We start from the raw sequence: 25,889 nt of genomic DNA on the forward strand, positions 1-25,889 counted from the left end.
ACGCGCACTGGGACGCGGGGGGGGCGAGCGGTGCGGGACCCGGGCGTGGACATCGCCATCGCCGTGGCCACAGAGGCGGGCCTCATCACGCCCATCGTGCGCGGCGCTGATGCAAAGTCACTGCCGGACGTCGCCGAGGAGGTGCGGGAGCTGGCCGCGCGCGCGCGGCGTAACCGGTTGAAGCCCGAGGAGTTCCAGGGCGGCTCCTTCAGCATCTCCAACCTGGGAATGTATGGCATCGACAGCTTCTCAGCCATCATCAACCCGCCGCAGGTGGGGTGGAGAGGGAACTGTTTGGGGATATGAGAGCCATGGACCAAGAGGGGAAAATGGGGTTAGTACCTGTGGGGCATCAGGGGTGTGTGGCGCTGGCGCCGTGAGCTTGGGAAATAACCATGCATCTCCCTGGTCAAATCCACCCCGGCTGTCCCAGCACCGTCTCGATTCCGGGTCCAACGCCTTTCCCTGCCTGCCCATGCTTCCAGGCGTGCATCATGGCGGTGGGGGCCAGTCGGACGGTGACGGTCATCGGCGCCGACGGCGTGCTCGCCACCAAGTCGGTCATGCGGGTGACGCTGTCCGCAGACCACCGAGTGTACGACGGCGAGATTGCTTCGGACCTCCTGGCCGCCTTCAAAGCCAATCTGGAGGCTCCCTTCAAGCTCCTGCTCTGATCCTGGTCCCTCCTCTTGCGCTGCAGCACCCTCCTTGATGTGTGCGTCGCAGCCGCACCCAGGCAGCCCCGCAACCGTGCTCGAGTCTGCGCACAGTTCCCTTGCCGTGCCCAGTATGATGGTTTCCACATGTTGACATGCACACATACTCTCAAAATTGAGGGCAGACGCCTCGTTCAACAACAAAGATCCTGTGCAGCGAGCATGATCAAGCGGCGCGACAGGCATGACAAGATGAGGGGAGAGGGTGGCCGGTATTGGCACCCTCCCCAGAAGCAGCGCGCGAGACATGCGGTGTACTGCGGTAGAAGAGAAGTTAAAAACCTGGGGGAGTTTGTCCTATGGTCCTTAGCCCGGCGACGCTCATTGACAGGAGGCTGCGGAGGGTCTCACCCCTCAGTCATCGTCCTCCACACTCGCCGTCACCCGCCTGCCCCCCTTGGACTTCTTCGCCACCAATCCCACCAGTGAGCCCTGTTGGCAGTGGGGGTGGAAAGTCAGGGCTGAGATGAGACAGGCTGAGCCCCACCCTTAGGAATGCGGTGACCTGGCGGGGAAGATCCCTTCCCACTGGGCCCCACACGATGCAGACAGCATTGGGAGCATGGGAGGAATCTGACCTGTCGCCCGTCCTCCCGACACTCCACACACAAGCAGCACGCACCACAGTGTTGTAGAAGTTGTTCCAGGCCATGAAGATCATGAGGCAGCCCGCTAGGAAGAAGCCGCGGTTGCCCCACAGGTCGTCATCCCTGTTCTCCAGATTCTGGAGCAGGGAGAGCAGGGAGATGAGGTGGCAGCGAGTTGCTTGTGCCAAATCACCAGGCGTCCCTGATGTACCATGTAGCCAATCACATACAAACAGAACTTGTGATGCCTATCCTATGGCTCTGCCCAGCGGCGCTCTGTATCATGCCTTGATTCCTCTGATGTCACCAAAGCCAGCACTCCCTCCACGCCCGACCCTCACCAGGTAGCCCTCGGTCCGAAGCATGGCCCAGTAGGAGTGCTTGATCATGACGCCGCCCAGGTACACTTGCAGGCCCTGTGGAAGAAAGCAGGGCAAGGGGCAATGCCTTGAGTGGTGGGAATGACCATCTGGGTGCTTGAAGGATGGGGTAGTGGCGGGCTATCGTCATCCCCAGCATGCACCGCAGCCACCAGTGGTCCTGAACAACACCTGGCACGCGTCGGGCCAAAAGATTCCCATAGCCCTTCGAGTCACACAAGGCCAAAGCGCGCCAGAAGGCTGGCCCGGCACCAACAAATTCCCATCGAGATCCACAAATCCTGCCCCCATTCAACCCCCCTCCACACACGCACCTGCAGCAGGAAGAGGAGCGGGTAGAGGAAGACCAGCTGGCCGTGGGCCCCCACGCCGTCCCCCGCCACGACATCCATCGTGGAGTTCTTGCCCAGCGCGATGCGGGTGTACATGCGCCGGCGCTGGTACCTGTGCGCGGCGTGGGAGGGGGAGGCCTGGGTCTGGGCCGGAGGGTGGGTGTGGCACACACCGCTGTGCCCTGCAGTGGAGCTCTCACATGGCACTGACACACTCTGATCAGCGGCTCTGCCTTGAGACCTCGCACGCCGCCTGCGCCTGGCCTGCGCGGCCATCGCCAATTTCCCCTCGTCCAGAAGACGCCCTGGACGTGACCAGCCATCCAGGCAGGCACTCCCCCAGGCCAAGGCACCAGCCCCCACCCTCCTGCACCCCACCTGTTCTGGGTCAGGATGACGACGCTCTGCAGCATGGGCCACCAGAGGAAGCCGTTGATGGCCTTGCGGAAGGTGGGCGAGTCGACGGGGAGGGAGAGGAGGAGGCAGGAGGTCCCCGCCGCCCAGTAGTGGTGGTGGATCCACCAGGGCCGGATGTGCGACCCATTCAGCTTGAGCACCGACTCACGCAGTGCCGAGGCGACGTAGTAGAAGAGCATCCAGCAGACAAAGAGCTGGACGCCCACCAGCAGGACGGGGGCCATTGACACGCCGTCCCGCGACTCCGACAGCGCCTGGGTGCGGCGCAGGCCCCACTGCAGCACTGCGGCGAAGGCAAACATGGTGTAGGCGGAACGGTTGCGGAAGCGGTGGTAGTCCACCTTCATCTGCTGGCTCTGGTCCTTGCGCAGGGCCACCACGTTGCTGCTGGGCCCCAGCAGCAGGCTCAGCACGTAGGGCTGCCGCGTCTTGGCGTAGCGCCGCCTGCGTGGATTTGGGCATGGGTTTGAGTCTGGTCGGGGGGATTCATGAGTGGCTCCAGGACGGCAGTGGGAAGGACCGGGTGGCGCAGGGGCGGGGCGAGAGCAGGAGGGTGTGCGCAGAGCAAAGGGTTCAGGGAGCAGACATGGGACCCAAGCATCAAGAGCAAAGCCAAGCCCAACTACCGCAAGCCTGCTGCTCAGGACCCATCACCCGCTGCCCCATCCATCGCCTGCTCACAGGTCGCCGGCGGGGCCATTGCCATGCAGCACGCCCTGCGCCCTCTCCAGCTGATTCACCACCTCCTCCCAGCGGTCGTCGGACTGGAGGGCCACCCGGGCGGCCTGCAGGTCCCGCTTCAGGGCACGGGACACGCCAACCACCTCCTCTGCCAGGGCATCGCTCTCGCTGATGACCCGCTGATTGTACCCGCGGGCGCGACTGCTCAGGTTCCGGCTGTGATGGGGATGTGAGGCAGTGGATGGTGAGGTCCAAACCTCATCCCAACTCGGCGGGTGGCATGGAGGGCGCGCACGCCGATGGACCCACTCACGTCTGGGTGAGGAGCAAGTCCGCCTTATGAGAAGCCGACTCCAGCGCCTGTGCAGGAAGATCGAGAGATGCGCAAGCCATTATAATCTTCTAATAATTTCAGGCATTGCACCACAGAGGTAACCCTCAAACCACTCACGGGGTCGGTCATGTCGACCTGGGACTGGCGCCAGGCGCAATGGGGTGCTGTTTGAGGGCAAGGACCACTCAAACCCAGATTGGAGTTCGCTTGAGAATGCACCAGACACGGTTTTGCGGTGGTCATGCGGCCTCTTCTCGTTGCCAAACCGATCTCGCAACAGGGAAACCCACTGCTCGGAAGGGCTGGTGACGTGGCTGATGGGGGCAGGCTGGCTGGTGCGGTCCCATTAGAGTCTCCAGGCACCGACAGAATTGAGATGCCTGCATGTAAACCTGCTCTCAGGCTCTGAGCCAGTCATCTGCCCTGCATGTGGTCGTTTGGTCCTATTCTGTGGGGGAAAGGAAAGGTTCATATGGCCCTTCGGTACTGGCTGCTGGCTTCATGCCCCCCTGCATCAGCCCACCCCCCTGATCTGCCAGCTTGCCCAGATGTGTGTAAACCCCACAGAAACTCTCTGACCGATACGCAGTTTACCGACAATTCAGCTTTGTCGCATACCCAATCTTACGATGGTATCCACGCAAGTATTGTCGAAAGCAGCCAGCTTCGTCGCCGCTCTGCGGGAGCATGGCGTCGTCCGTACCTTGTCAGTGCCCACCGTCCGCCAGTCCCGGCGCTGCCAGTCCGGCAAGGCGGGGGCCAATCTGCCTGTAAAGCATGCCATGACCTCCAGGAGCATGAACGTGGTTGCCGCATCCGGCAATGGGGCCACAGCTCCCAGCGCCGGCCTGCCCATCGACCTGCGTGGTGGGTGCCGCGATACTGTTGAAGGGCATGCAGTTCTCTGTAGAGCCCCTCTTCTACATGCCATGTACGATTATATCGCCTCCCCTTGCAACGACGCAGGGAAGAAGGCGTTCATCGCGGGTGTCGCCGACGACCAGGTGCCCAGATCACTTGGACGCTGCACCCGGCCTGTTGGTGCCAGCTGATCCCCGCCTTGCCTCAAGAACATCGAACTGACACCAACAATCCCTTTCCTGCGCCAGGGTTTCGGCTGGGCCATCGCCAAGCAGCTGGCGGAGGCGGGGGCCGAGATCTCCCTCGGTGTCTGGGTGCCTGCCCTGAACATCTTTGAGAGCAGCTACCGCCGTGGGAAGTTTGACGCCAACCGCAAGCTGGCCAACGGCAGCCTGCTGGAGTTTGCCCACATATATCCCATGGATGCCGTGTTTGACACCCCCGAGGACGTCCCGCCCGAGGTGTGGGGCCTTCTTGGAATGGCTTGACCGCACCTTGCATTCCACAGGACTCCCGACTTCCCCTCCACTGGGGAAGTTTCTCAAGCAGCACAGATCGCCCCCCGTTTCCTCTGCCATATACCCCCGGGGGACCCTGCATCGCTGCACGCAGCTCGTGCCAGGCCTATGCTGCATGCATGCCTGCCGCCCCATGCCTGCGCACCTGGAACCTCACCGCCCCATTGTGCTCCAAACCCTTCCCCTCCCCCCTTATCTTTACCCCCCACCCCCCCCACCCCCCCATCCCCACCCCAGATCGCCGAGAACAAGCGCTACGCCGGGAACGAGGGGTACACCGTGTCGGAAGCCGCCGAGAAGCTAGCCCGCGACGTGGGCAAGATCGACATCCTGGTGCACTCCCTGGCCAACGGCCCCGAGGTCCAGAAGCCGCTGCTGGAGACCAGCCGGCGCGGCTACCTGGCCGCCCTCTCCGCCTCCTCCTACTCCCTCATCTCCATGCTCCAGCGCTTCGGCCCGCTGCTCAACCCCGGCGGCGCGGTCATCTCGCTGACCTACCTGGCCGGCGCGCGCGTCATTCCCGGCTACGGCGGCGGCATGAGCTCCGCCAAGGCCGCGCTGGAGTCCGACACCAAGGTCCTTGCCTTTGAGGCGGGGCGCAAGTGGAACGTGCGCGTGAACACCATCTCAGCGGGCCCCCTGGGCTCGCGCGCAGCCAAGGCCATCGGCTTCATCGACGACATGATCAAGTGAGATTCTATCTTGGGAGGACGGGGTCTGTACTGCTTGGTGGCTTGCGGCTGCGGTGTGTCGGTTTGTGCGGGGACCGTATGGGCTTGCCACAAGGATGGTGGGGGGGGGGGTGAACGCGCCCGCGCGCGCCCTGCCGCTCCAGGGGAAGGCTCCTCGCTCCAACACCCGGTCGCTTGCCCGGCCTGTGCCGATTCTTTCATTCCATCTCGAAGGGGCACCCACCTCCACCGCCACCTCCACCGCCACCACCACCCACATACAACCCCCTCAACACCCCTAAACGAAAAACCCGTAGGTACTCGTACGAGAATGCGCCCATCCAGAAGGAGCTGTCGGCGTACGAGATCGGCAGCGTGGCCGCCTTCCTGTGCTCGCCGCTGGCATCGGCGGTGACGGGGCACGTAATGTACGTTGACAACGGCCTCAACACCATGGGCCTGGCCCTGGACTCCAAGGTGCTGGAGCGCGAGCCCGTGGACGCCAGCGCCTGAGCGCCAAGGGTTTCGCCTTTTCGCGGGTGCCAGTGGGGGGGGGGGGGGTTGTCGCCGGCGGCCTCGGGGTGGATGAGAGGGGGGCCCGCTCCGCGCTGCCGACGGCCCCTTCCACCCCCTCCGGACCCTGCCATCCACCCTGGCCCCTTTCTGAGACCGAATCTGGGACTTAGAACTCTGCATAACCTCCTTCCCTTGCTCCGTGCCAGTGCCTCTTTTGTCCCCAGACTGATCCTCTGAAAATGGCCCCTCCCCGGGCCTCAGTACACGGCAACAGACCAATTGAGAAAGGGGGATCAAACCGCAGCAGCACTGTGACTGGGCGTGTGGGAGTCTACATGTTGAGGGGGATATTCCGTGCAAGGGAAAAGGCACGGCGTCTCGACGCCACCATTACCTCCCCTTCCCCGTGCACTCCCCTCCCATGCCACTTCGCAGTGCAACCCAGACCTCCTCCCTTGCTTTCATCACATAGGCAGCTCCAGCTGGCGCCCCATGAGCACGACAGCGGCGAGGGTGAAGGCCAGGGGCAGACTGACCAGCCACTTGAGCAGCTTGTAGTAGTGCATGTGGAAGGAGAGGCTGAACTCGTCGCACGTGAGCAGGCCAAATCTGTCCCGCGCCTCCAGGCGCACCGTGGCGGTGGTCCGGGCGACAGGGCAGGGCACCTCCAGCGCGTAGCGCCCGCCCGCGGCTACCGTGTCGGCTGCGCCGATCACCGGCGCCTCGGCAGCCGCCATGTGGGCGAGGGGGGTGTTGGTCAGCGTGGCCGCCACCCGCCAGGGCCCGGGGCCAGGCACCGGCCACGATGCATTGCTCCCCCCCGCCCCCGCCCCCCTCCTCCTCGCCGCCGCGCCGCCGTCCAGCAGCGTGAAGCGGATGGGGAGCGTGCGGCCGCGCACGTCGCGCGGCGCGCGGGCGTCGGCCGAGGCCCACACCCCGCGCCGGCCCCAGCGCGCGGTGTGCCCGTTGAGGCCCTGCGCCGCGGCCGTCCAGGCGCGCAGCGGGTGTGCAGGAGCGGGCGTTGCCACCGCATACAGGTCGCCGCCCATGGAGGCCACCAGCAGCTCCAGCCGGCCGTCGCCGTCGAGGTCATCGGCCAGCGCCTGCGCATACCCGACCTCGCCCAGGTCCAGAGCCTCCACGCAGCCGTCGGCACCGTGCAGGGCGTACAGGAAGCCGTCGTGGGCGAGCACCACGAGGTGGAGGTGAGTGGGGGAGGGCGAGGCGGCCAGGGGGACCAGCAGGATGGGGGCCATGATGCGGCCGCCCGCCTGGGAGGACAGAGGGGAATGGTTTTGATTTTTGAGGTGGCATGAGGGTGGCGTGGTTGGGAGGAGCCGTGTATTACAGGTGAGTGGGGGAAGGGGCTGGTACCGGGGGGGTAGGCTTTGCACCGAGGTGCCCGCTACTGCCAGCCCACCACAAGCCTTTTGCAGCTGAATCACTCGCCGCCCCACCTGATCTGGACCCCAAGCCCCCAACACCCCCCCTTTCACCCCGGCAAAAATAGCCTGCCTTGTAGGGGAAGGGCGTGAGGTCGCGGCCAGTGGCGCCCTCCATGACGTGGATGTGGCCGGAGGCCGTGCCCACCACCACCTCCAATGCGCCGTCGCCGTTCACGTCCCCCAACGTGACGCTCTGTGTGCCGGGGTTCCATGGGGGATGGAGGGTCATGGTAGGGATGGTGTGTTGCCATGATCTTGAATGGGAGGGAGCAGCACACTTTCCGGTCTCAGTGCAGGGCCATCGACTCCACGCGTACAGGATAACAACCAGTTCAGAGCAGCATCGAGTCGTGATGTCTACCCGCCGATACCTACAGGTCCAGTGAATGGCGGTGGTCTGGTCACGGGACCCTTACGCCCTGAGTTAACAAGAGCAACCAAACCCACGCCACCCTCATCAGCCACCCCCCCAAACCTTCCTGCCATCCCTGCCCACCTGGCTGATGGCAGACTCAAGGTGGCGCTCCCACACCTCCTTCCCAGTCCCATCAAAGGCGGCGACGTTGCCCAGGGTGTCTGTCGCCACCAGCTCCAGCTTGCCGTCGTCGTTGATGTCGTCCGCCACGACTGCTCCAAGGATGGGACCCATCTGCACGGGCCAACCCTCCAATGCTCCCCCGGTCACCGCATTCAGCACATACAGGAAACCCTGGCGGGGCGAGTTGGAGGAGGGTTGGGGGGCTGGGCGAGGTTGGTGGGGCAGGGGGCCGGCGAGAAGAGGGGTTAGCAAGGAGAGGTGTGGCAAAGACACACCTCCCGGGGCCACTTGACTGGATTGCAGCACCCCAAGCCGAGCCCTGTTCAGCAGGGTGCCAGGCTCCACGAGCGCCATCAGCACTCCCCCCCCTCGACGCACCACAGAGGTGCCAAACACGACCTCCAGCTTGCCATCTCCGTTGACGTCGACCAGTGTCGGTGGTGAGTAAGAGACCGCCCGGAACTTTGTCTGGTCTGTTGACAGGTCCAGATGCTGCATGCAGGGGGAATGGGGGAGTCCGGCTCTGGAATGCGGCGATGGAATCGGTACGCACCTGTCCAGCGCAAGGCAAGACTCTGGACAACGCCGGCTCGGAACATGTGACATGCCGCGTACAGAGTCGGCGATCCGAGCTCCCTCACGACGCCGTCGTCCAGGGAAGCCTGGAAACCCCCAATCTCCACCACAAGATAGTGCCCACACCCACCTGCCTCCACTTCACGGTTTGCCGGTTGAGGTCATACACGATCACCCCCACGGCCAGGTACTTGCTGATGTCCACATCCAGTCCCAGCTCCTGGCGGTGCCTCTGTTGACAAGAGCAGGGGGGGACCTTGGCCCCCTTGCAGGCCCAGCACCGAGAGGCCTCGCAGCTGGACAGCTCGGCAAGGCAGCAACCCGGTCAGCAATTCCACCCCGCCCCAGGGGCCGACGCAGCTGGAGGAGACTCCATGCCTCGAGTGGCATACAGGGAGCCTCACTGCCGGCAAGAGGACGGCCGGCCGGCTCACCTCGTCCTCGTAGTAGTCTCTATCGTAAAAATAAGAAACCACCGCCACCAGCTCGTCATGGCCGTCGCCGTCGATGTCGGCGATGGCGGGGGTGGCCAGAACATGGGCGTCCACCCTCAGATTAAAGCTGTGGGAGGTACGGGGCCTCGGCCAGTTGCTGGGCGTTGCCTTTGGGATGTCAAGAAGTCGCCTGCCAAACAGCTAGTTCTCAGTTACGTATCCTTTCCCCCCTCCCCACTCTGCAAGTGCCTGGGCAGGCCTCCGATGGCCCTCCAGTGGGAAGCACCTCGCACACGCACATCCTACCTTCCAACTGGAATGGTATGGTCTGGGGCGTGCCACTCCTCATCCTCCCACAGATCAGCCGGCTGCACCCCACCACCAGCCGGAATGTCACTGGAGTAAGGGTTGGAATGAGGGGAACAGCATGGACCAGGATTGCCAATGCCATTCCCGGAGGAAACCTGGTCACCAGGCAGTGCCACATATGCCTTCCAGCATGTCCTGAGCACCCTCCTTGGGCTCACTGAAACCAACCGGATTTTTGGTTGGCCCCCTACCTTCTAAAACCATGATGCCTGGTCGGGTACCCACCACGACCTCCCCATGCCGCGCCACTCACCCCTCGGCGAGGCCATAGGGTCGCTCCTGCTTCCCTATGTTGCCCTCCTCCAGGCTCCTCAGGCTGGGGATCCGCATCTTCACCCCACTCCCAAAGTCCTGCAAAAGAGATTGTGGAGGGAGTATGGCAGGTGGTGCAGCGACCCTGCTCAGTTTCATACGGTCTCCGTACTTGACAGTCCGCACCCTCCTCACATGGGCGTCTGCATCCCGGCCCTCCCCCCGCCCACCCCCACATCACCACCCACACCCTCACACCTCCACCACGGTGTCCTTCTCCACCACATCACCAAAGAGCTCTGCGTAGGAGTCAGCCGCCTCGTCGCTGATCACGTGCGCCCCTGGCTCCACGCCGACGGCATTGCCCCCGGGTTCGTTCCCCTGGCCGCCGGGCGTGCCCATGGCCCCAGCCACTGTGCCAAAGCTGCCTGTGGCATTCTGGCCACCAGGCGGGGTTGCGGCACCAACTGCGAGGCCTTGGCCGCCCACCGCCCCCGCGCCGCCTGCCTCCTCTGCCAGCAACCTCGTGGCTCTCCCCCTAGGCGCAACCTGGTCGGGTTCCGGGCGCGGCGCCGCATCACCCGGCACCCGCTCCTGCACCGTCTGCTGTCCTGCCGTGCTTTCCAGCACAGGCACCGCCTCGCCGCCCTCGCTCTGGGACAGGAGCCGGCGTCCAGCGCCCTGCCCGCCGGTCTGCTGCTCCGCGCCCGTTACGTCGGGCCGGGTGTGATCCACGTGGTCCAGCGCCAGGCCCTCGTACCAACCCCGCCGGACCTCCAGGGGCGGGATGACCAGGCGCCTGCTGGCTTCCTCGCCCTGCCGGGCCAAGGTGATATCGGGGTGAGGAGGGCGGACATCAGCATCGAGAGCCTGCGACGTGTTTGACTCTCACATGCCCCCCCGCTCCCTAGGTTGCCGGGCCCCCATTCCTACCAACAAACATGCACACTCACACTATTACCCCCCTCACATTGTCTTTGAAGAAGAGAATCTCCCCGCCGTAGGTCGCCACCACTATGTCCTGGACGCCATCAAAGTCGGCGTCGAAGAGCAGGGGGGAGGTGTGCAGGGTGGACTCGTGGAAGGCCTCGAAGTCCGCCTGCTTGGCGCCCCCCCCGCCCCTCCACCACCTCCAGGCTGTTCACAAAGGCGGGGACAATGATGTCCCGCCGCCCATCGCTATGCAGGTCAGTGATGAGGGGGGTAGCGTACACCGCCGACCCTGCCCTCGCATGCCACTTGATGGCCAGGTCGTGGCTGCAGGTGGAGTAGGGCACTTCGTCCCTGTGGTGTGGTGGCGGGAGGGGTGGGTGTGGGCGGGCGGGGCGGGGTGGGGACCATGGGGCAGGGCAGCCCTTTTCGACATCCAGCCCAGGTGGCCTTTGCAGAGCAAAACCCTGGCACGTACTGTTGAGAGTGCACGACAGAGTCCTTGGTGGCGCTACGCTGCAAGAACTTGTTACCGGCGATCCTGTCGGCATCCAGGTGCACCGTGGATCCGACGACCTGCGCCAGTGCAGCAGGGAACAAGGCCACCACCCACAGCCAGCGGGTGATCATGGCGACGCCCCGGTGTATGCTGGGACCATCCCCAGGGCTGGGCCGGTGGAGACCTGGTCAATGAATATTCTTAAATGGATAATCAGCTCGCCAGATCGAGTCCAGCTGACGCTTGATCAAGGACTTGAGAGGCTTGTGTGCGCGCGACATGGTTGCGCCCTCGTCACATCTGAGAGATCCCCGGCCACTTGGAATATCTAGGCAGCAAGACCACCCTTCACCGGCAGTCACTACATTACATCTTTGCCTCTCCATGCTCGCTCCCAGATCGCTCGGAGTACAGGTCAAACGGCTGCGACTCCAGCAGCCACACCCTGAGCACGTTGCAGCCGTGCGCGGGGTCGTCCCCCTGTGAGCAGCGAGCGAGGCCCAGTGGACTGCGCTCCCTCTGACCTCCTTGCTCTCCTAGGCCCAGCGCAGGGGCCTCTGCTAGATCCAGGGACCTATCGCTGGCCGGCCCAGGTTCGTCGCCCCCCTCCCCCTCCTCCTCGGACGAGCTGGAGCTGGGGCAGAGGGGGAAGCGGCGGTGCCCCGAGGCAGTTGCCAGCAGGGGGAGCGCGGGGTGGATGCTGACGCCGTTGATGGTGTCCCCCGCCACGAAGCAGGCGTCGGCCTGCGACCCGTCGCGCAGGTCGTACCAGCGCACCGCGCCGTCACAGCCGCCGGCCGCCAGGTGGCGCCCCGCCGGCTCGACGTCGAACTGCATGCGCTGGTGCGGCGCCGCACCCGCCGGAGCACGAGGGATGACGTAGGGCACGGCGCCGCCGCGCACGTCCCAGCAGGCGACGCCGCCGCCCCGCCCGCGGCTGCCCACGTACAGGAAGTTCCCGTCGGCCGACCAGCGCAGCGCATTGACCCCGGCGCCCGCGCAGCCCTGCAGCAGGCACAGCGCCTCCGGCGCGCGTGCGTCGTACAGCCCGGCGGCTCCGCCCGTGGTCCCCGCGGCCAGCCAGCCGGGGTCAAAGGGGCTGTGCGCCAGCGCAGCCACGATGCCGGGCTGGCCCTCGCCGCCGCGGGCGTGGGTGGGCAGGCGACGGCTGGCGTGGCCGGGGCGGGCGGTGTCGAAGAGGTGGATGCCGCGGTCCAGCCCCGCCGCCAGCTGGCCGCCGTCGGGGGCAAAGGACAGCGAGTGGGCGGCAGTGGGCGCGTCGGCCGCGTCGTGGATGACGTAGGAGCAGCGCAGGGCGCCGGAGCACGCATCCCACAGGTGCACCGGGTGGCCGCGCCCGGTGCTAGCGAAGCAGCAGGAGGCGGGGTCGCCCGCGGCCGTCCCGGGGAACCACGCGTAGTCGTACACCGCCTCGCCGCCAGGGATGCCGAGGGGCGGGGGGGGGGCCTCGCCCAAGTCGGGGCCGGTACCCAGCACGTTGCTGAACACACGCAGTCTGCCAGTAGGTAGAGGGAGATTTAAGGGGCGTACGGACAGGATCGTGGTTGGCGTGAGACTTGGCTCTGCTTCACAAACTTTCACGGGGGGTTGAGGAGGGGCGAAGACATGTGCAGCCCCCAGCTTGGGGCCTGCGTGGGTGAAGGCCCATGAGCAGCCACCCTGGCACCACCATGAACCGGCTCACAGCTTGCCGGGGCGCAGCCTGCGCACGGCTTGCACGAGCTTGAGCAGCCGACCCAGGCAAAGCTGCGCCCCCCACCCCACAGCCTGACCCTGGGGCTCACACAGCATCGTCGTTGCAGGTCAGGAGGAAGGTGCCGTCCGGCGACCACTGCACGCCCTTGAAAAAGTTGGAGTTTGGAGCCGCAGAGGCTGCAAGGTGAAGGGGGAGGGGGTTTTGCGTATTGGGAGGGGGCATGTGGGAGATGTCTTGAATTGCTCCCATCTCAACTGTCTGCCAGCAACGCTGGACGACACGAGCCAGGCAAGACAGACCCAGATACCACCCGTCTCAAGTCCATACTGTTCATGGGAGCGGTGTACTGCCATTGGAGCAGGGGCTTCGATGTGAATGTTAGCTGGTAGAGGGCCATGGTGGATGGGGCCCAGCTGGTTCGGAGTCACGACCAGGACTCTGCCCTATGAGATGGTGAGGGATCTCCACAGGAAGATGGGAGATACACAGTCTCGCTTCTGATTGAATACATGCTCTACCAGGCTGAACCAAACAGCCGCTGGAGCCGGTGCCGCTCACATGCCAGTGCACAAATGCACGTCGGAGGCCCGACCGGTGGGCTGTAACAGGAACAGGGGAATATCAGCCGCTCATGACCCATCACATCCAAAAACGTGGGAACAACATTCTAGTTGCGCATGCTTCAAGGCTGCACGGCATCCTTCCGCGCTCCACAACCCGCCCGGCATGCAAATTGTCTGCGCGCCCGCGATGAAATAGAGTGTTGACAGATGCCCTGGTAAGAGTCCATCGAACAAGGACAGACTATTCCATCCAATATAAGAAATAAAGTGTGGACAACGACCCCGACACCGCTGAGGGGAGAATCCCAGTGACGATGCAAAGCGAAGTAGGCCGACCTAAATGATCCTCGCATAGCACAGCAAGGATTATTATAGTCTCTGTAGCATCATGGTGAGCGCTGAACCGAGTATCTTACAAACGCAAAGTTAACCGAGGGCAGACAGAGTGATACAAAAGCAAATTTGGCGGAGACAAGGACTCTTCATGTTTGCCAGTCACGAAACTTGACTTCCCGGGCTCGGGCTCGTCGCAGCTTATGTTCTTGAGGATAACTCTGCTGAAGCTGAGCATTACCATCGCCCTCTGGATCCCATCGACCCCATTCTGTGAGGAGTCCTGGCCCACATCGCACTAGTCGTATCGGACCCCGTGATATGAGGTCTTCATGCCAGCAGATGCGCACATAGATGTCCATGTCTCGATTCCCGGGCGACCCATGGGGAGTACTGGGGCTGCCATTGGGCAGTGACCGGGCGACCGTGAAAGCCCGCTATCGCGAGCTCGCCCTCCGGCTCCATCCTGACACCTGCGACTGCCCAACCCCTGAATCAACAGCCAGATTTGCGGAGGTAACGGCGGCCGCAGAGAAGCTCCTCCAACAGGCGAGTTGCGATCGTGGACAAGGGGCAAGGCCCAGATACCGGCGGGCTGGCAGACAGGATGGCGCTCACTACTTCCCCTGATACTCCCAGCAGGGCTCGCAGCAGGTCAACAACCCCCACACCGGCTACAGCCACGTGCATCGCCAGCCGCACAACGTCTGGCGACCAAAACAAGGGTGAGGTGTCGCGAGCATGGACCATAGCAGCTCCGCATGGTAACATTGACGGTGTGCTGCTGTGGTCAGATGCATCAAACTGAGGGTGAGGGGTGATGCCCTTCGCACCCCTCATTGTGAGGCACACCATCCCAGCCTGCCCTCACGCTTCCACAGGCGACCGTCCTCAGGCCTGCTCCTCGCCGGGCTCACCTTCCTGGCTGGCTGTGGAGTGCTGGTAGGTGAGCAGGCCCGGCGTGGCTGGAAATCGATCCTGCGGTTCCTTACTTGGAAGAGGGTCGTCATAGCTGGGAGAGTCTCAGAGGGTTCCTCCCATGAACTGTGTAATGCCTGGGAGAGCATCGTTCATGCATTACCCCGTCACCCCTTGAACTCCCCGCAGGATCTCTGTGGATGCACAGCGCAGGTGGGCTGGGTTACCAAGCAAACACGCTGGCCGAGGCGGAGGGGCGCCTGCACTCCCCCAGCGAGCGGCGGCAGCGTCTCGTGGACATCATCATGCAGGAGCGGCAAACGATGGCGGCGAAACGCAAGACGGAGACTGAAGACTCGGGCTGATCCAAACCTGGGCCGTTTGGTGTACGAAGGCCGAACCTGTGCTGCAAATTGGACTCTTCCTTAATCTGCTGGCCATGCCTATGTCTTGGCAAGAGTTCTTCTTGATACATGTAGTAGACATGATGAGACTCCTTGTGTTTCTCCAGGGTCTTGCATGAGCATGTGCCTTGAGTCGGCAGCACCGATGTGTGAAGCGTTGTCACCAGCTTCGAGGGCCATTCCATGGAGTGTTTGGCTGCAAGAAGCGCTGAAGACGTCCCCTTTGGCAGGACCCTGAGATTTGCGGAGCGATTCTGCCCTGCCACTCCTGCCTTGCATTCACCTTCCTCGGAAGGCGGCACCAATTAAACATTTCGGAATACAGAAGTCCTTAGAGCAATAATTGCTCGAGCAAGCCAGCTGTGAACTGAAAAGTTCGGAGGTCATCTATCTTTTACACAGTATGAGCATTTCCAAAGAAAAGGGGCTGGGGCTGGCCTTGCCAAAATATTCAGGTTAGTACCGAAGATGCTCTTTCCCACGTTGGCAACGGCTTTGTAGGTCACTGAGCCTGACCTCACATCCTCTGGCACCCTGGGGCGACTGTCGTGAAGGATTCTACACTGGCCCCTCATAACTGAAGGCAACGTTGCAGCATGCCCGGGTCTCTGCTATTTCCGTACAGCGACGCTGACAAGGACTGGCCGGCAGATCAGAAGACTGAAGCTGAGGTGGGACCAAGCACTCCTACCGTTCTCGTACCGGACAACGGCCGTCCACCCTCTGAGAGTCTCTTGAATTGGAGTGAGTCTAATATCTAATAGGGAATGTCCGCGCGGGTCCTCCTATCCGCCTTGCATGTGCTGATGACGGCAGAAAGCTCTTGACGTCTCCGGAACGACGCCTTTCCCCATGCACCAACCATTCCGGGCAGGGAGGGGGGAAAGGGGTGTAGACACATCAAGAATCTTGGTGTGCGCACTATTTTTACTTTTATTTCAAGTCTTCAAGCTCCCAAGGTATATTGGTGTACCTCCCTGTTAGACTTCCGAGCCCTGCACGGTTTGAGGGGCTGCAAAAATTGGCGTCGCGCGGGCGCTCTCTGCTGTTGACCGTGACGCTTCTCGTCCTGAGCCTCGGCGTGCTCGCAAGGGTAGGTCAAGCGGATGTGCACGATGGTTGTAGAAATGTGGTGCGCGTCACCGACCACATTTGGATTTCAGACGTCCGCTGATCCTGCATCCCTGACCCCAGGGCGCTTGCTTTACAAGAATCTTCCCACTCCCTACTGTCATGTGAGTTGAAGTCTTTGTTATATGACTGTTGAGAGTTGAGGCGTGTTGTCGTCGAGGCTTGCTCCCGGAGGATCCGGATGCTGTTGTGCGACGAGGAAGTTTCGCCCCGCGAAGTTGGGTCAACCGGGATCCGGACACCTGTAACTCTAGTCCTGACTACCATCCCTATATTCCCTCTCGGCTCTCACAGGCACGGGTCCCATGTCTACATGCTGGATGTCAGCAGCGCTGATGCCATCTGCAGGTTCGGCCTGGGTCGGATTTGGTCGTGCGTGGGTTTGCAGGTCCAAGCCAGTTACATTCCTCAAGTGGCTGGCAATGCCTGATGCAGCTTCCCGATGTCGACCTTCACAGGTGAATGGGCAACGGCAAGGCGAGTTCTGTTAGGGAGACAACCCTGCACGCCCCGATGTTTCTGCCAGCGCCATCAAGATGACTCCCTTTGAGATCATTAAGGGTCGGTCTACAAGAATCCTGTTGAGCGTCGAGTGTCTCAAGACTGGACAGATGGCATGCATTGCTGACAAGAATGGCAACATTGGAACCGGAAACAAGGGGAAGAACAATTTTGGTGACTATAACGACGGCAACAACAACATTGGTGAGCTGGACTGGGGAGGCAATGTGCTGGCGCTGCACTGAAAGGGGTTGCTCGTGCTTGAGGTGCAGAAGTGGTGTGAGTGACAGCGGATGCCACATGCCCACGGCTTGTGATCTCCGTCAATGCGCAGGGAGCTACAATAAGGGCAACAGCAACTGGGGAGACAGGAACAAGGGCACCAATCTGCGGTGCAATGACGCCACGGGAACTCGAAAGGTTGTCAACACCTGCAACCTCAAGGGAATCCGTAGTTCTGGGCGTGTGAACTATAATCCTCCGCCGCCCCCACCCAAGAAGAATTCTTCCCCGCCACCCAAGAATTCGTCTGCCCCTCCACCCAAGAAGTCATCTCCCCATCCACCCAAGAAGCCGTTTCCCCCTCCACCCAAGAAGTCGTCTCCCCCTCCACCCAAAAAGTCGTCTCCTCCTCCACCACAGCCCCCATCTCCTCAGCCCTCCCCTGCGCCGGCCTCTGCGTCACCCTCCTCGCCTCAGCCCTCCCCTGCACCGGCCTCTCCATCAGCTCTGCCTGCCCCAGTGCTTAGTGCCGTTAGAGTTGATGGCAACAGGGTGAACTTCACTGTGACTGAAAATGACTACTGGATGAATAGCATTGATCTCTTCAAGAACAGAGTCCTTGCCTATTCGTGGACCGATCTAGACCATCATGAATATACCTACACCCCGAAGGATGTTTATACCCGTTGTAGTCTGTACTGCTTCACTTGCATCGCAAAGGATTTCGATGCAGCGACGTCCGGCTTGTCAAACGAGGTTTGCGTGTCGTTTTAAAGTTCTTGTTGGGAGCGATAGAGTGCTCGAGCAGTGACTAAAGCTGTAAGTCCTCATCGGTCCGCCATCTTGAAGGGGAGTGGATATGGCAACCATGATTGTCCTGTCAGTCCGTTGCCGCTTTCCTCGATATTAGTGAGATTCCACACGGGAGAGATCAAACAGCACGAAGGACAACAGTACTATGAAGGGTGTGAGGGACACCATTAACACATGGGGATCTGACAACCCAGCTCTCGCACAGACGTTGTCTGACCGGCATTGCGACCGATTTAAAATACAGGCAGTTTTGGCACAAGCAGTGTGACGTCCTGCTGTCTCGATCTCGATAATTGCAAATACCCTTTGGCGAAATCATGCAAAGCTAACAGGCATGATCAACGCACCAGCATCCGAGGGATCGTTCAAGATACTCGGTCACGGGAAATGCTTCCGCAGCAGTCCATGGGCGCGTCTTGGAAATAGACTTGCATACTATCCATGTGCAATCTACTGGTAAAGAGAGCCTGTCATTAAATTCCCCCTCGCCGAGATTGAGGTCGACTGCTTCACCCATGGTGGAACCTGCCCGCGGAACTGGCGTGCGCAATGCGTGGCAAGCGCCAAACCCTACGCACGCCTTGACAATCCGGTCCATGCAGGCTGGCAGCCGTACCAGCGCATCCTCTCCAGCATCCGACCCAAGTAAATGCGTGGTGTATATCCAATTTCCAGACTCTGTTTGACATGAGCAGGCTGTAACGTTAGATTCCACGTTATAGCGCTGTGAAGGCCTCCCATCCCTCAGCGTCCCGCAGTGGAGTATATCGCATCCCGAGGACCACAGCGAGGAGGGATACTCTAGAACTGCTGGCGATCGAACTTTTTCTTCCTTTGGTAGTCATGCGTGGGAACTTTGAAATGAGGCGACCGCTCCTGGTCTTTCTGCTGCTCTCGACGGCAGGCCTGTGCATGGCCACGTCGCGCCCCCATCGCTCTCACATGGCGAGCCTGGCAGAGGTGAGACCGTGCATTTCGCTCGGCCGCCTTCGATGCATGGCGACCTAATGTGTTGTCGGGGCCTAAGCCATGCGTGGTATGCTCCTGTCTGCCACAGGGAGTCAGCGTGGAGAGGACGGCTGCCGGGGTCGTGGTACACAGGCTCAGGTATGCGGTGGTGGCGGGCATGGGTGACCCCGGGGCTCATCCAGACGGTGTCGAAAGAGTGGGTGTCCCACCATCAGCACCACCACAGCATTCTTCCCCCATGGCAGGACACCCGGCCGGCCGATACCCCTCTACTTCCCCGACCTAGACAGCTACGCGGCCTGGTCTTCCCACACCAGGTGGGTTGCGGCCACGACAGCGTCCCAGCGTCGCAGTGTCTGGGGGAGAGACCCTCTTCTCATGGCTCCTCGAGAATGCAACAATGCCATGCTCCCGTAGGCATCGCACGCGCCCCGCCCCCTTCAATCCCTGCGCAGGCGCGGTGCGGCCAGCCAGCGCCTGGAGCACTCCAAGCGGTACGACGCGGACTCCGGATCCTGGACCGTGGCGGTGGCCGCCGCCCCGCCGCTGGACCTGCTCGTCGTGCACGATGGGAGCCGGGAGGTGGGCAGGTACGACCTGGTGCAGCGCGGCGGCGGCCCGGTCGCCGATCGGGCGGGCGGCGTGCTCCTGCTCCTGCACGCCGGGGCCGAGGCGGTGCCGGGGTCCGATGGCGCCCGCCCCCGGCGCCTGGCCGAGGCCCAGGACTGCTTCCTGGCGGTGAGGGGCACGCTGTACAAGTTCTCGGGCTGCCGGCGCGCGCGTTCCTACCTCCACGACTTTGTGGTGTACACCTCGCTGGAGACCGGGGCAGGGGGCCGCGGCGTCCTGCGCCTGGGCGTCCAGGCGGCGGCCGACGGCGGCTGGGCCGGGTTCGGCCTGTCGCACACCCGCAGCATGGAGGGGGGGGAGGTGGCCGTGCTGGCCACCGACGAGCGGGTGCCCTCAGGTCTGTTCGTGTGTGTGTGCGCTCTGTGTGTGCTCTCTGTGTGCGCTCTCTGTGTGTGCGAGGGGGGGCTGGCGAGCGGGGAGGTGAGTGGGGAGGAGCCCGGCCTGATGGGCAGCACCTTCACCAGCGGTGTTCGGCTCACCCCAAACCGGCTGCCGAGGGTGGCCAGGGCACCGGCCCGGCAGCTCGGGCGCTCCTTCAGCACGCCCCCACCCCGACCAACTCCCTGCACGCCCACGCGCAGGCGCCACGATCTCCAGATTCACGCTGTTCAGCCCCCTGGCAGAGCGCATCAACGCCGCCAACGGCAGCTTCGCGCTGCCGGGGGCCGTAGCCGAAGCACACCCAAGTGAGCGCCTGGGCGTGGGTTCTGAGGGGGAGGGGGAGTGCGGAGGGGGGTTCTGCCCGGCGTGGGGGAGGGGAGGGAGGGTGTGAGGGGGGATGTGAGCCGGGGCATGTTGGGCATTCCGGAGCATCCTGATACCTGGCATCCACCTTCCTGGCGTGGGCCGTGTGACCGGGTCGCTGCGCCCGGCGGCCGCGGACCCAGGCTGCCACGAGCACAGCATGGCTGTGCGTTCCCGGCAGGGTGCCTGATGCCGGGGGCGGTTCCTCGCCCCTGTGCCCCACTCCCAACCCCACTCCTCCCCCAGACGGCACGCTGGTGGGGTACTTTAGCGTGGAGACACCCGAGTCTGCTGCCTTCCTCGCCTCCCAGCCCCAGTACTTTTTGTTTGCGCGAGGGCCCCTGGCACAGCCGGGGGTGCTGGGCGCCCACTTCCACCCCACGATCGAGTACCCCTATGGCGGCATCGACATGGACCTGTTCCCGGTGGAGGGCGTCCCGGCCTCGCCGCTGGAACCCATCCACCCCGACGACTACGAGGTCCTGGACCTTGACCCCCCCCTGGCCGAGGCCGAGGAGGAGATCGCCGTCGCGTCGTTCTCTGATGATCCCTAGGCCTGCGCAGCCGCTGTATGACTGCACGGCTACCCGATGCAATTGCATCCCCCGTGTGGCTGGAAGGCAGCTAGGTGTGTGTAACGAGTTGAATGCGCGTCGTCTCCACGAAGCTTTGAAGACGTGGAGAGTGCTGAGCTGACACGACGGCTTTGCATGGTACAGCCAAACTCGCTGCGGTATGGCTGTCATGCGTATGGACAGCTGCCCTGATCGAGAGGATGCTGCCCAGTGGAGATGGCACACCAATATGTTGGGAGCGACAATGTGGAACAGCGGTCCACAGTGATTACCCTCTAACCCTGGCTTCCTCATTTTGATAACCACTTGCAGCGTCTTTTTGAGTTACATCACTGCCCATGTGGAATAGCAACGCAACTGAGGCTAGCAATGACGGACCATCCACTGAATAAGCGACAATGGTTTCTTTTTCCTCCGGAAAGCCCAAAGGGGCATGTTCGAACGCCCTGCCTGGGGTGTCCAAACCCTCACCGACTTGGATATGCATCGCGAATTCCATCTGTTCGAAAGGAACACTGGGAATCGACGCTGCATGAGAAAGGTACCCTGAGCTGCTGGACGCCCCAGCGGATTGACTCCATGATGGAGGGGTCAGCTTCCATGCAAGCACTTCACGCCCCAATACCGACTTTGGGGCACTGGGATTACGACCTGAGCAGTGACCACATCTCGGCAACTGATGGAGCTGGTATCAGCTAGAGAATCGAAATAGAGGAATGACTCACAGTTCCTGATATGGGCTGGCATCGTTCAAACCCTGCCCACATGAAAGGGGGTGGTTTCACCACGTCACATGGGGTGGTGGTGATCGGACGGAGTTGCATTGGAAGTTGATCGTCTGCATGGGCGGGTCTCCGTACCACTTGAAACGACCGAGTGGGTCCCCGGCATGCCTCAGGGCACTGAAAATGACCCTCATCATTGCACAATCATCATGCAGATATGAAAATCGTGCGCGGGCAGGCTTGAGCAATATCAAACGTGAAGTACCAGATCTGCCCATCCAAGAAGACAAAAAGGATCAGCCCCCCCACCGACAGGCCATCTTCAAATAGAGGTTGCCCCGACAGTCTGACACCGATTAGTTTCAGTAATTCAGACGAAGGCCGCTTCGATCAAATGATGAGGATGCATGTGTGGACGGCGCTCCTCCTCCTGGCATCTTCGAGCCATGCCGCTCATCAGGTCCGGAATCGGCGACGCAGCAGGTCGAGCAGACTGGGGCCCTGCCCCGCCGATGAAGAGCGTGTCCTTTGGAACTTTTCCTCACTCAATCACATCGCCTCTACACAGAGTTTGAGCGCAAGGAGGATTGACACGGGGGTGGAGTTGCACGGGCTGAGGTACAGCGGAGTCGGGGCTGAGGAGATCCATGCGATGCCTCATGCGAGATCTCCATGCCGGCTGCACGGTTCACAATCAGCAAACTTCCTCGATACTCCCACTCCAGATCAAAGCCCCAGCTTCGCTTCGCATACTTTCAGACCCTCGAAGTTGCAAGTCGATGGATGGCGGGTCAGGAGTGAGTGAGCTTGACTGGGAGAAGGGTTGTATGGGAGGGGGATTGAATGGGAGGGCTGACAAAGGCCCAGGCTGCCCCATCCCCCACTCGAACTTTGGATCCAAGGGCGCAGGCACCAGGGCTGGTGCACAGAGCCTTGATGCACTCTTTCCTCCCACACAGCAGGCCCTCGGAAGCACCGATGAGGGTACCGGCAACCCAGCAGTTTGACGCCCCATCGGGGACCTGGAGTGCCACTGCTGAGACGCCCAGCCCCGTCTCCTGGATCGTCCTGGTCGAGGACGGGGCGCAGGTCGTGCGACAGGCTGTGACTGGCAGGACTCCTGGGCGGGGTTCTGGGGTGCTGCTCATCGTGAGCGGTGACAAGGTGCTGTCCAGGGCTGACAGGGCCGGGCAGCGGGCTCCCTTCGGCCTCATGTCTGACTCCAGCTCGAGGTCGAGCCGCCGCCGCCTGCTGGCCACCAGCGACTGCACCCTGGACATCTCGGGCACCGCCCACTCCTTCACGGCCTGCCAGAGCGTGGCCACCGGCTTCACCGTCTACACGGCGCTGGAGGCTGGCGTCGGCGGCGTCGCCGTCCTGCGCATCGGCCTGGAGGCGGCCGCCTCCGGCGGCTGGGCTGGGTTCGGGGTGTCTGCCACCGGCGACATGGTGGGGGGGCAGGTGGGCGTGGCGGCCACCGACCCCGGCGTCCCCTCGGGCGCCACCGTGTCGGGGTTCGTGCTGCCCTCCACCTCCGCCCGCCGCGTGAACGCCGCCAATGGGACGCTGGCCCTGACCGAGGCCAGCGCCGCGGCGCGGCCCGGTGCGGGAGGAGTCTGATGGGACCGGATGGTGCCTGGGGTCCTCGCCGGTGCCTGGGGCTCTGGACCAGCGTGTGGTGTCCCGAACGGCGTGGCGGGGAAGGGAGGCCACCACCCAGGGGTGGGTGCCCGGCACTGCGGTGCACGCAGCGGATCTGCATGTGCTCCATGGCTGCTCCCCTTCTCAATTCTGGCCACCCTTCCCTCCCCTGCACAGACGGCACCCTCCTGGCGACCTGGGCGGTCCCCCTGGAGGGCACGGTCGCGTCGGCGCAGGCCGGCCCCACACGATTCATCTACGCCATTGGGCCCCTGTCTGAGCAGGGGGTGCTGGCCTCCCACGCCCGGGGGGGAACCTACCCGTACGGCGACGTCAGCATCAACCTGGTGGCGGCATAGACCGGGGGGCACGGCCCACCTGCTCCCCAATCGGCTCTGCCATGCGTTGGGCGATAAGGGTGGCAGACCTGGCAGCGGGACAGGGGCACCCTGGTCTCATCTGTGCTATTCTCGCGCGGAATGCAGGGCCGACTGGCATGCTGCCGGACACTTGTCTAGGTTTAACTTGTAGACGTGCATGTAGAATAGAAGTGTGTGTGGTTCAGAGCAGCGGTGGACATGTGCACAAGGGGCCTCGATACAAAGGTCCTCAAGAGGCATGCCCAGACGTCAGCGTCAGGCATTGCCCTCGCACTTGTGCTCAGGCCCATTGGTAGGCAACCACTCCCTGTGTACCTGTCTTTTCACTGCCAAAGACTTCGAGAAAGGCGCCAGTCTCGCAAACATCATGTCACACCATCTTCTCATCACCATGGAAACCCTCCCCCCACCCCCCCTTCCTCGGCTTCCTGACAAACATGAAATCGAGGTTTGCACAGCTCCAGGATTAGGCTGTGGGGCATTAGATTTTTGAATATCAACCCCTTTTTCTCCGGGAGACCTGACGACATACGAGCCTCAGGAGACGACGAGTAGCTGAGAGGGTAGCTGGCTCCTGGGAATCGAGCAGTTCCGCCTGTACGACCGGAAGACTGGCGCACGCCTCCAGCATGTCACCCACACATGAGCGGATTAAGCATGTACCAGACAGATCCCCTTCCATCCGACCAAGAAGTACCCCGCATCTGCAGCGCGATTATTCTCACGGTGCAAACCGGTCACGTGTCATTGATACCCTGTGTTTTTGCCACGGAGTACCAGCCGGGGGACCGGGCAGTTCTCCGCGTTCATTAACCCCTGGTGGTCCTGCCGTCCCAGAACTCCTAGGATCGATGATTCGATTGCAGCCGCTCTCCGGCCCTGTGGCCTCCAAAATGTTCGTCTTAACGGTGCTCATTTTACTGCCACTACTGGCCAGGCTGCTCAGCAGGTCCAAGGTCGGCAGACCGACAGCTCCAGGGTGAGTGCATCAGGGTTCCCCGTCCAGCTCACCATGCTGGCTTGAAGGAGTTGCACAGTGAATGAGCGTTCCTCGGTGGCCTACTCGCAGGTCCTGGACGTAGTCAGCAGTGCCTCGGGGCTGCAGCTGAAAGGGTTGAGGTGAGCCTTCCTGTGGATCCGGCCGGCCGTGAGACCGACGATTCCCTGGGGATGCTGAGCCCTGTGACAACCAATTACCGCAGATCGGAGTCTAAGCTTCGTTTTGCATACTTTGAGGACCCTCGGGATGCTGCACTCTGGACCAGCGGGCAGAAGTGAGCGGCAAACCCTGCTGGGGTTGTCGGGATTCCGGGGGGGGAAGGTGGCGGACCTCAGACGTGGCCACCTGCAAGCCTGGTCACGTGCCGTTGGACCACGCACAGATAATTTTCCACCTCAATGCACTACTCACACCCACTTTCCAGGCCTGTGCACCGTCCAGGGCGGGTAGCACACATCCAGCAGTACCATGCCGCCACTGGGACCTGGAGCGCGGTGGTGGAGGCCCCGGGCCCAGTCTCCTCGGTCACCCTGCTCAAGCAGGGGGTACGCGTGGCGCACCGCGACCTCAAGCGCGACGCAGCGGGTCTTGCTTCCGGCGTGCTTGTCGTCTCTTCGGGGAGCACGCCCACCGCCAGCAACAGCCGTCACCGCAAGGAGGCAGAGCGCATGGCCGCCCGTACAGCCTCCAGCCGCCGCCTGCTGGCCACCAGCGACTGCACCCTGGACATCTCGGGCACCGCCCACTCCTTCACGGCCTGCCAGAGCGTGGCCACCGGCTTCACCGTCTACACGGCGCTGGAGGCCGGCGTCGGCGGCGCCGCCGTCCTGCGCGCCGGCGTATCGGCGGATGCATCCGGCGGCTGGGCCGGCTTCGGCGTCTCCGCCGACCAGTCCATGGTGGGGGGGCACGTGGGCGTGGTGGCGGTTGACTCCGGCGCCGCCTCAGGAGCCAGTGTGTCGGGCTACACGCTGCCCTCCTACACCGCCTCGCGCGTGAATGCGGCCAAGGGGTCGCTCACCCTCTCCGATACCAGCGCCATCGCGTTGTCCGGTGCGTGTTCGTTTGAGGGTTGGGGGCAGGAAGGGGGGAAGGAGGGGATGGCAAGCCGCAATCTGGCTGAGCCGGGCGGGTGACCAAGACTGGCCTGGGGATGAGAAGGAGGGATCATTGTTTTGGTGACCTGGGCGAATTTCATCTGTGCATGCCTGCAGCCCCATTCGCCAGGGGTCCCCCCCTGCGTGGCTTGTGTTCTACAGATGCTGACTTCAAAACGTGGCCGTGTCCAGGTCCTGCTCCACCGTCCCCCACCGCATCCCCCTTTTCCCTCCCGCCGCCCACAGACGGCACGCTTCGCGCGACGTGGTCCTTCCCCCTCAACCAGACCCTGGCCGAGGCGGAGGCCGCCGAGACCGGGTTCATCTACGCCATCGGGCCCCTGGCCGGGGCAGGCGTGCTGGGCTCCCACATCAGTGGCAACGGCCACCCCTACGGCGGCCTGGCCATCCAGCTGGCCTCGGCGGGCGCGGCCAGCCCCGCAGTCGCGCCCTCCCCCGGGAGCGCCGCC

At 62.8% G+C, this 25,889-nt stretch overlaps 11 protein-coding genes across 11 annotated transcripts in view; 8 read left to right on the forward strand and 3 right to left on the reverse strand.

Moving 5' to 3' along the window:
- Positions 1–674, forward strand: part of F751_0647 (Pyruvate dehydrogenase protein X component, mitochondrial) — a gene marked incomplete at both ends in the record, with an annotated part of 2,587 nt that extends 1,913 nt beyond the window's left edge. Inside the window, 2 exons of the mRNA XM_011402666.1 lie at positions 76–273; positions 486–674. Of these exons, the coding sequence (XP_011400968.1) occupies positions 76–273; positions 486–674 (387 nt within the window). The remainder of the gene's footprint in view (positions 1–75; positions 274–485) is intronic.
- A 396-nt stretch (positions 675–1,070) lies between these two features.
- F751_0648 (Transmembrane protein 120-like protein) lies at positions 1,071–3,506 on the reverse strand (the record flags this gene model as incomplete). The annotated part of the gene is made up of 7 exons (XM_011402667.1): positions 1,071–1,148; positions 1,339–1,440; positions 1,645–1,719; positions 1,998–2,127; positions 2,394–2,876; positions 3,114–3,329; positions 3,427–3,506. The coding sequence occupies 7 exons, from the start codon at positions 3,504–3,506 to the stop codon at positions 1,071–1,073; spliced, it is 1,164 nt and encodes a 387-aa protein (XP_011400969.1).
- Positions 3,507–4,244: 738 nt separating this feature from the next.
- Positions 4,245–6,010, forward strand: F751_0649 (Enoyl-[acyl-carrier-protein] reductase [NADH], chloroplastic; the record flags this gene model as incomplete). Its single annotated transcript, XM_011402668.1, has 5 exons — positions 4,245–4,314; positions 4,414–4,451; positions 4,557–4,769; positions 5,064–5,515; positions 5,815–6,010. The coding sequence occupies 5 exons, from the start codon at positions 4,245–4,247 to the stop codon at positions 6,008–6,010; spliced, it is 969 nt and encodes a 322-aa protein (XP_011400970.1).
- Positions 6,011–6,477: 467 nt separating this feature from the next.
- F751_0650 (hypothetical protein) lies at positions 6,478–11,187 on the reverse strand (the record flags this gene model as incomplete). The annotated part of the gene is made up of 12 exons (XM_011402669.1): positions 6,478–6,735; positions 7,042–7,284; positions 7,496–7,651; positions 7,955–8,167; positions 8,375–8,488; positions 8,703–8,804; positions 9,007–9,133; positions 9,629–9,726; positions 9,886–10,443; positions 10,598–10,702; positions 10,758–10,911; positions 11,036–11,187. 12 exons carry the CDS (start codon positions 11,185–11,187, stop codon positions 6,478–6,480), a joined length of 2,280 nt encoding a protein of 759 aa, XP_011400971.1.
- Positions 11,188–11,422: 235 nt separating this feature from the next.
- Positions 11,423–13,170, reverse strand: F751_0651 (Telomerase Cajal body protein 1; the record flags this gene model as incomplete). Its single annotated transcript, XM_011402670.1, has 3 exons — positions 11,423–12,572; positions 12,862–12,949; positions 13,101–13,170. The coding sequence occupies 3 exons, from the start codon at positions 13,168–13,170 to the stop codon at positions 11,423–11,425; spliced, it is 1,308 nt and encodes a 435-aa protein (XP_011400972.1).
- Positions 13,171–14,029: 859 nt separating this feature from the next.
- On the forward strand, positions 14,030–14,952 carry F751_0652 (hypothetical protein; the record flags this gene model as incomplete). Its single annotated transcript, XM_011402671.1, has 4 exons — positions 14,030–14,185; positions 14,312–14,394; positions 14,551–14,615; positions 14,777–14,952. 4 exons carry the CDS (start codon positions 14,030–14,032, stop codon positions 14,950–14,952), a joined length of 480 nt encoding a protein of 159 aa, XP_011400973.1.
- A 1,803-nt stretch (positions 14,953–16,755) lies between these two features.
- On the forward strand, positions 16,756–17,092 carry F751_0653 (hypothetical protein; the record flags this gene model as incomplete). The annotated part of the gene is made up of 2 exons (XM_011402672.1): positions 16,756–16,827; positions 16,958–17,092. The coding sequence occupies 2 exons, from the start codon at positions 16,756–16,758 to the stop codon at positions 17,090–17,092; spliced, it is 207 nt and encodes a 68-aa protein (XP_011400974.1).
- A 1,675-nt stretch (positions 17,093–18,767) lies between these two features.
- Positions 18,768–20,555, forward strand: F751_0654 (hypothetical protein; the record flags this gene model as incomplete). Its single annotated transcript, XM_011402673.1, has 5 exons — positions 18,768–18,823; positions 18,873–18,944; positions 19,083–19,594; positions 19,839–19,943; positions 20,248–20,555. 5 exons carry the CDS (start codon positions 18,768–18,770, stop codon positions 20,553–20,555), a joined length of 1,053 nt encoding a protein of 350 aa, XP_011400975.1.
- A 1,724-nt stretch (positions 20,556–22,279) lies between these two features.
- Positions 22,280–23,301, forward strand: F751_0655 (hypothetical protein; the record flags this gene model as incomplete). The annotated part of the gene is made up of 2 exons (XM_011402674.1): positions 22,280–22,904; positions 23,120–23,301. 2 exons carry the CDS (start codon positions 22,280–22,282, stop codon positions 23,299–23,301), a joined length of 807 nt encoding a protein of 268 aa, XP_011400976.1.
- A 663-nt stretch (positions 23,302–23,964) lies between these two features.
- Positions 23,965–24,135, forward strand: F751_0656 (hypothetical protein; the record flags this gene model as incomplete). Its single annotated transcript, XM_011402675.1, has 1 exon — positions 23,965–24,135. The coding sequence occupies one exon, from the start codon at positions 23,965–23,967 to the stop codon at positions 24,133–24,135; it is 171 nt and encodes a 56-aa protein (XP_011400977.1).
- A 357-nt stretch (positions 24,136–24,492) lies between these two features.
- The window catches only part of F751_0657 (Ferric-chelate reductase 1), a gene marked incomplete at both ends in the record, with an annotated part of 6,105 nt that continues 4,708 nt past the window's right edge, over positions 24,493–25,889 (forward strand). The window contains 3 exons of the mRNA XM_011402676.1: positions 24,493–24,596; positions 24,747–25,375; positions 25,666–25,794. Coding sequence (XP_011400978.1) covers positions 24,493–24,596; positions 24,747–25,375; positions 25,666–25,794 — 862 coding nt within the window. The remainder of the gene's footprint in view (positions 24,597–24,746; positions 25,376–25,665; positions 25,795–25,889) is intronic.

Source organism: Auxenochlorella protothecoides (assembly GCF_000733215.1).
Source record: "Auxenochlorella protothecoides strain 0710 unplaced genomic scaffold scaffold110, whole genome shotgun sequence".
In the NCBI taxonomy this organism is placed as follows: Eukaryota; Viridiplantae; Chlorophyta; class Trebouxiophyceae; order Chlorellales; family Chlorellaceae; genus Auxenochlorella; species Auxenochlorella protothecoides.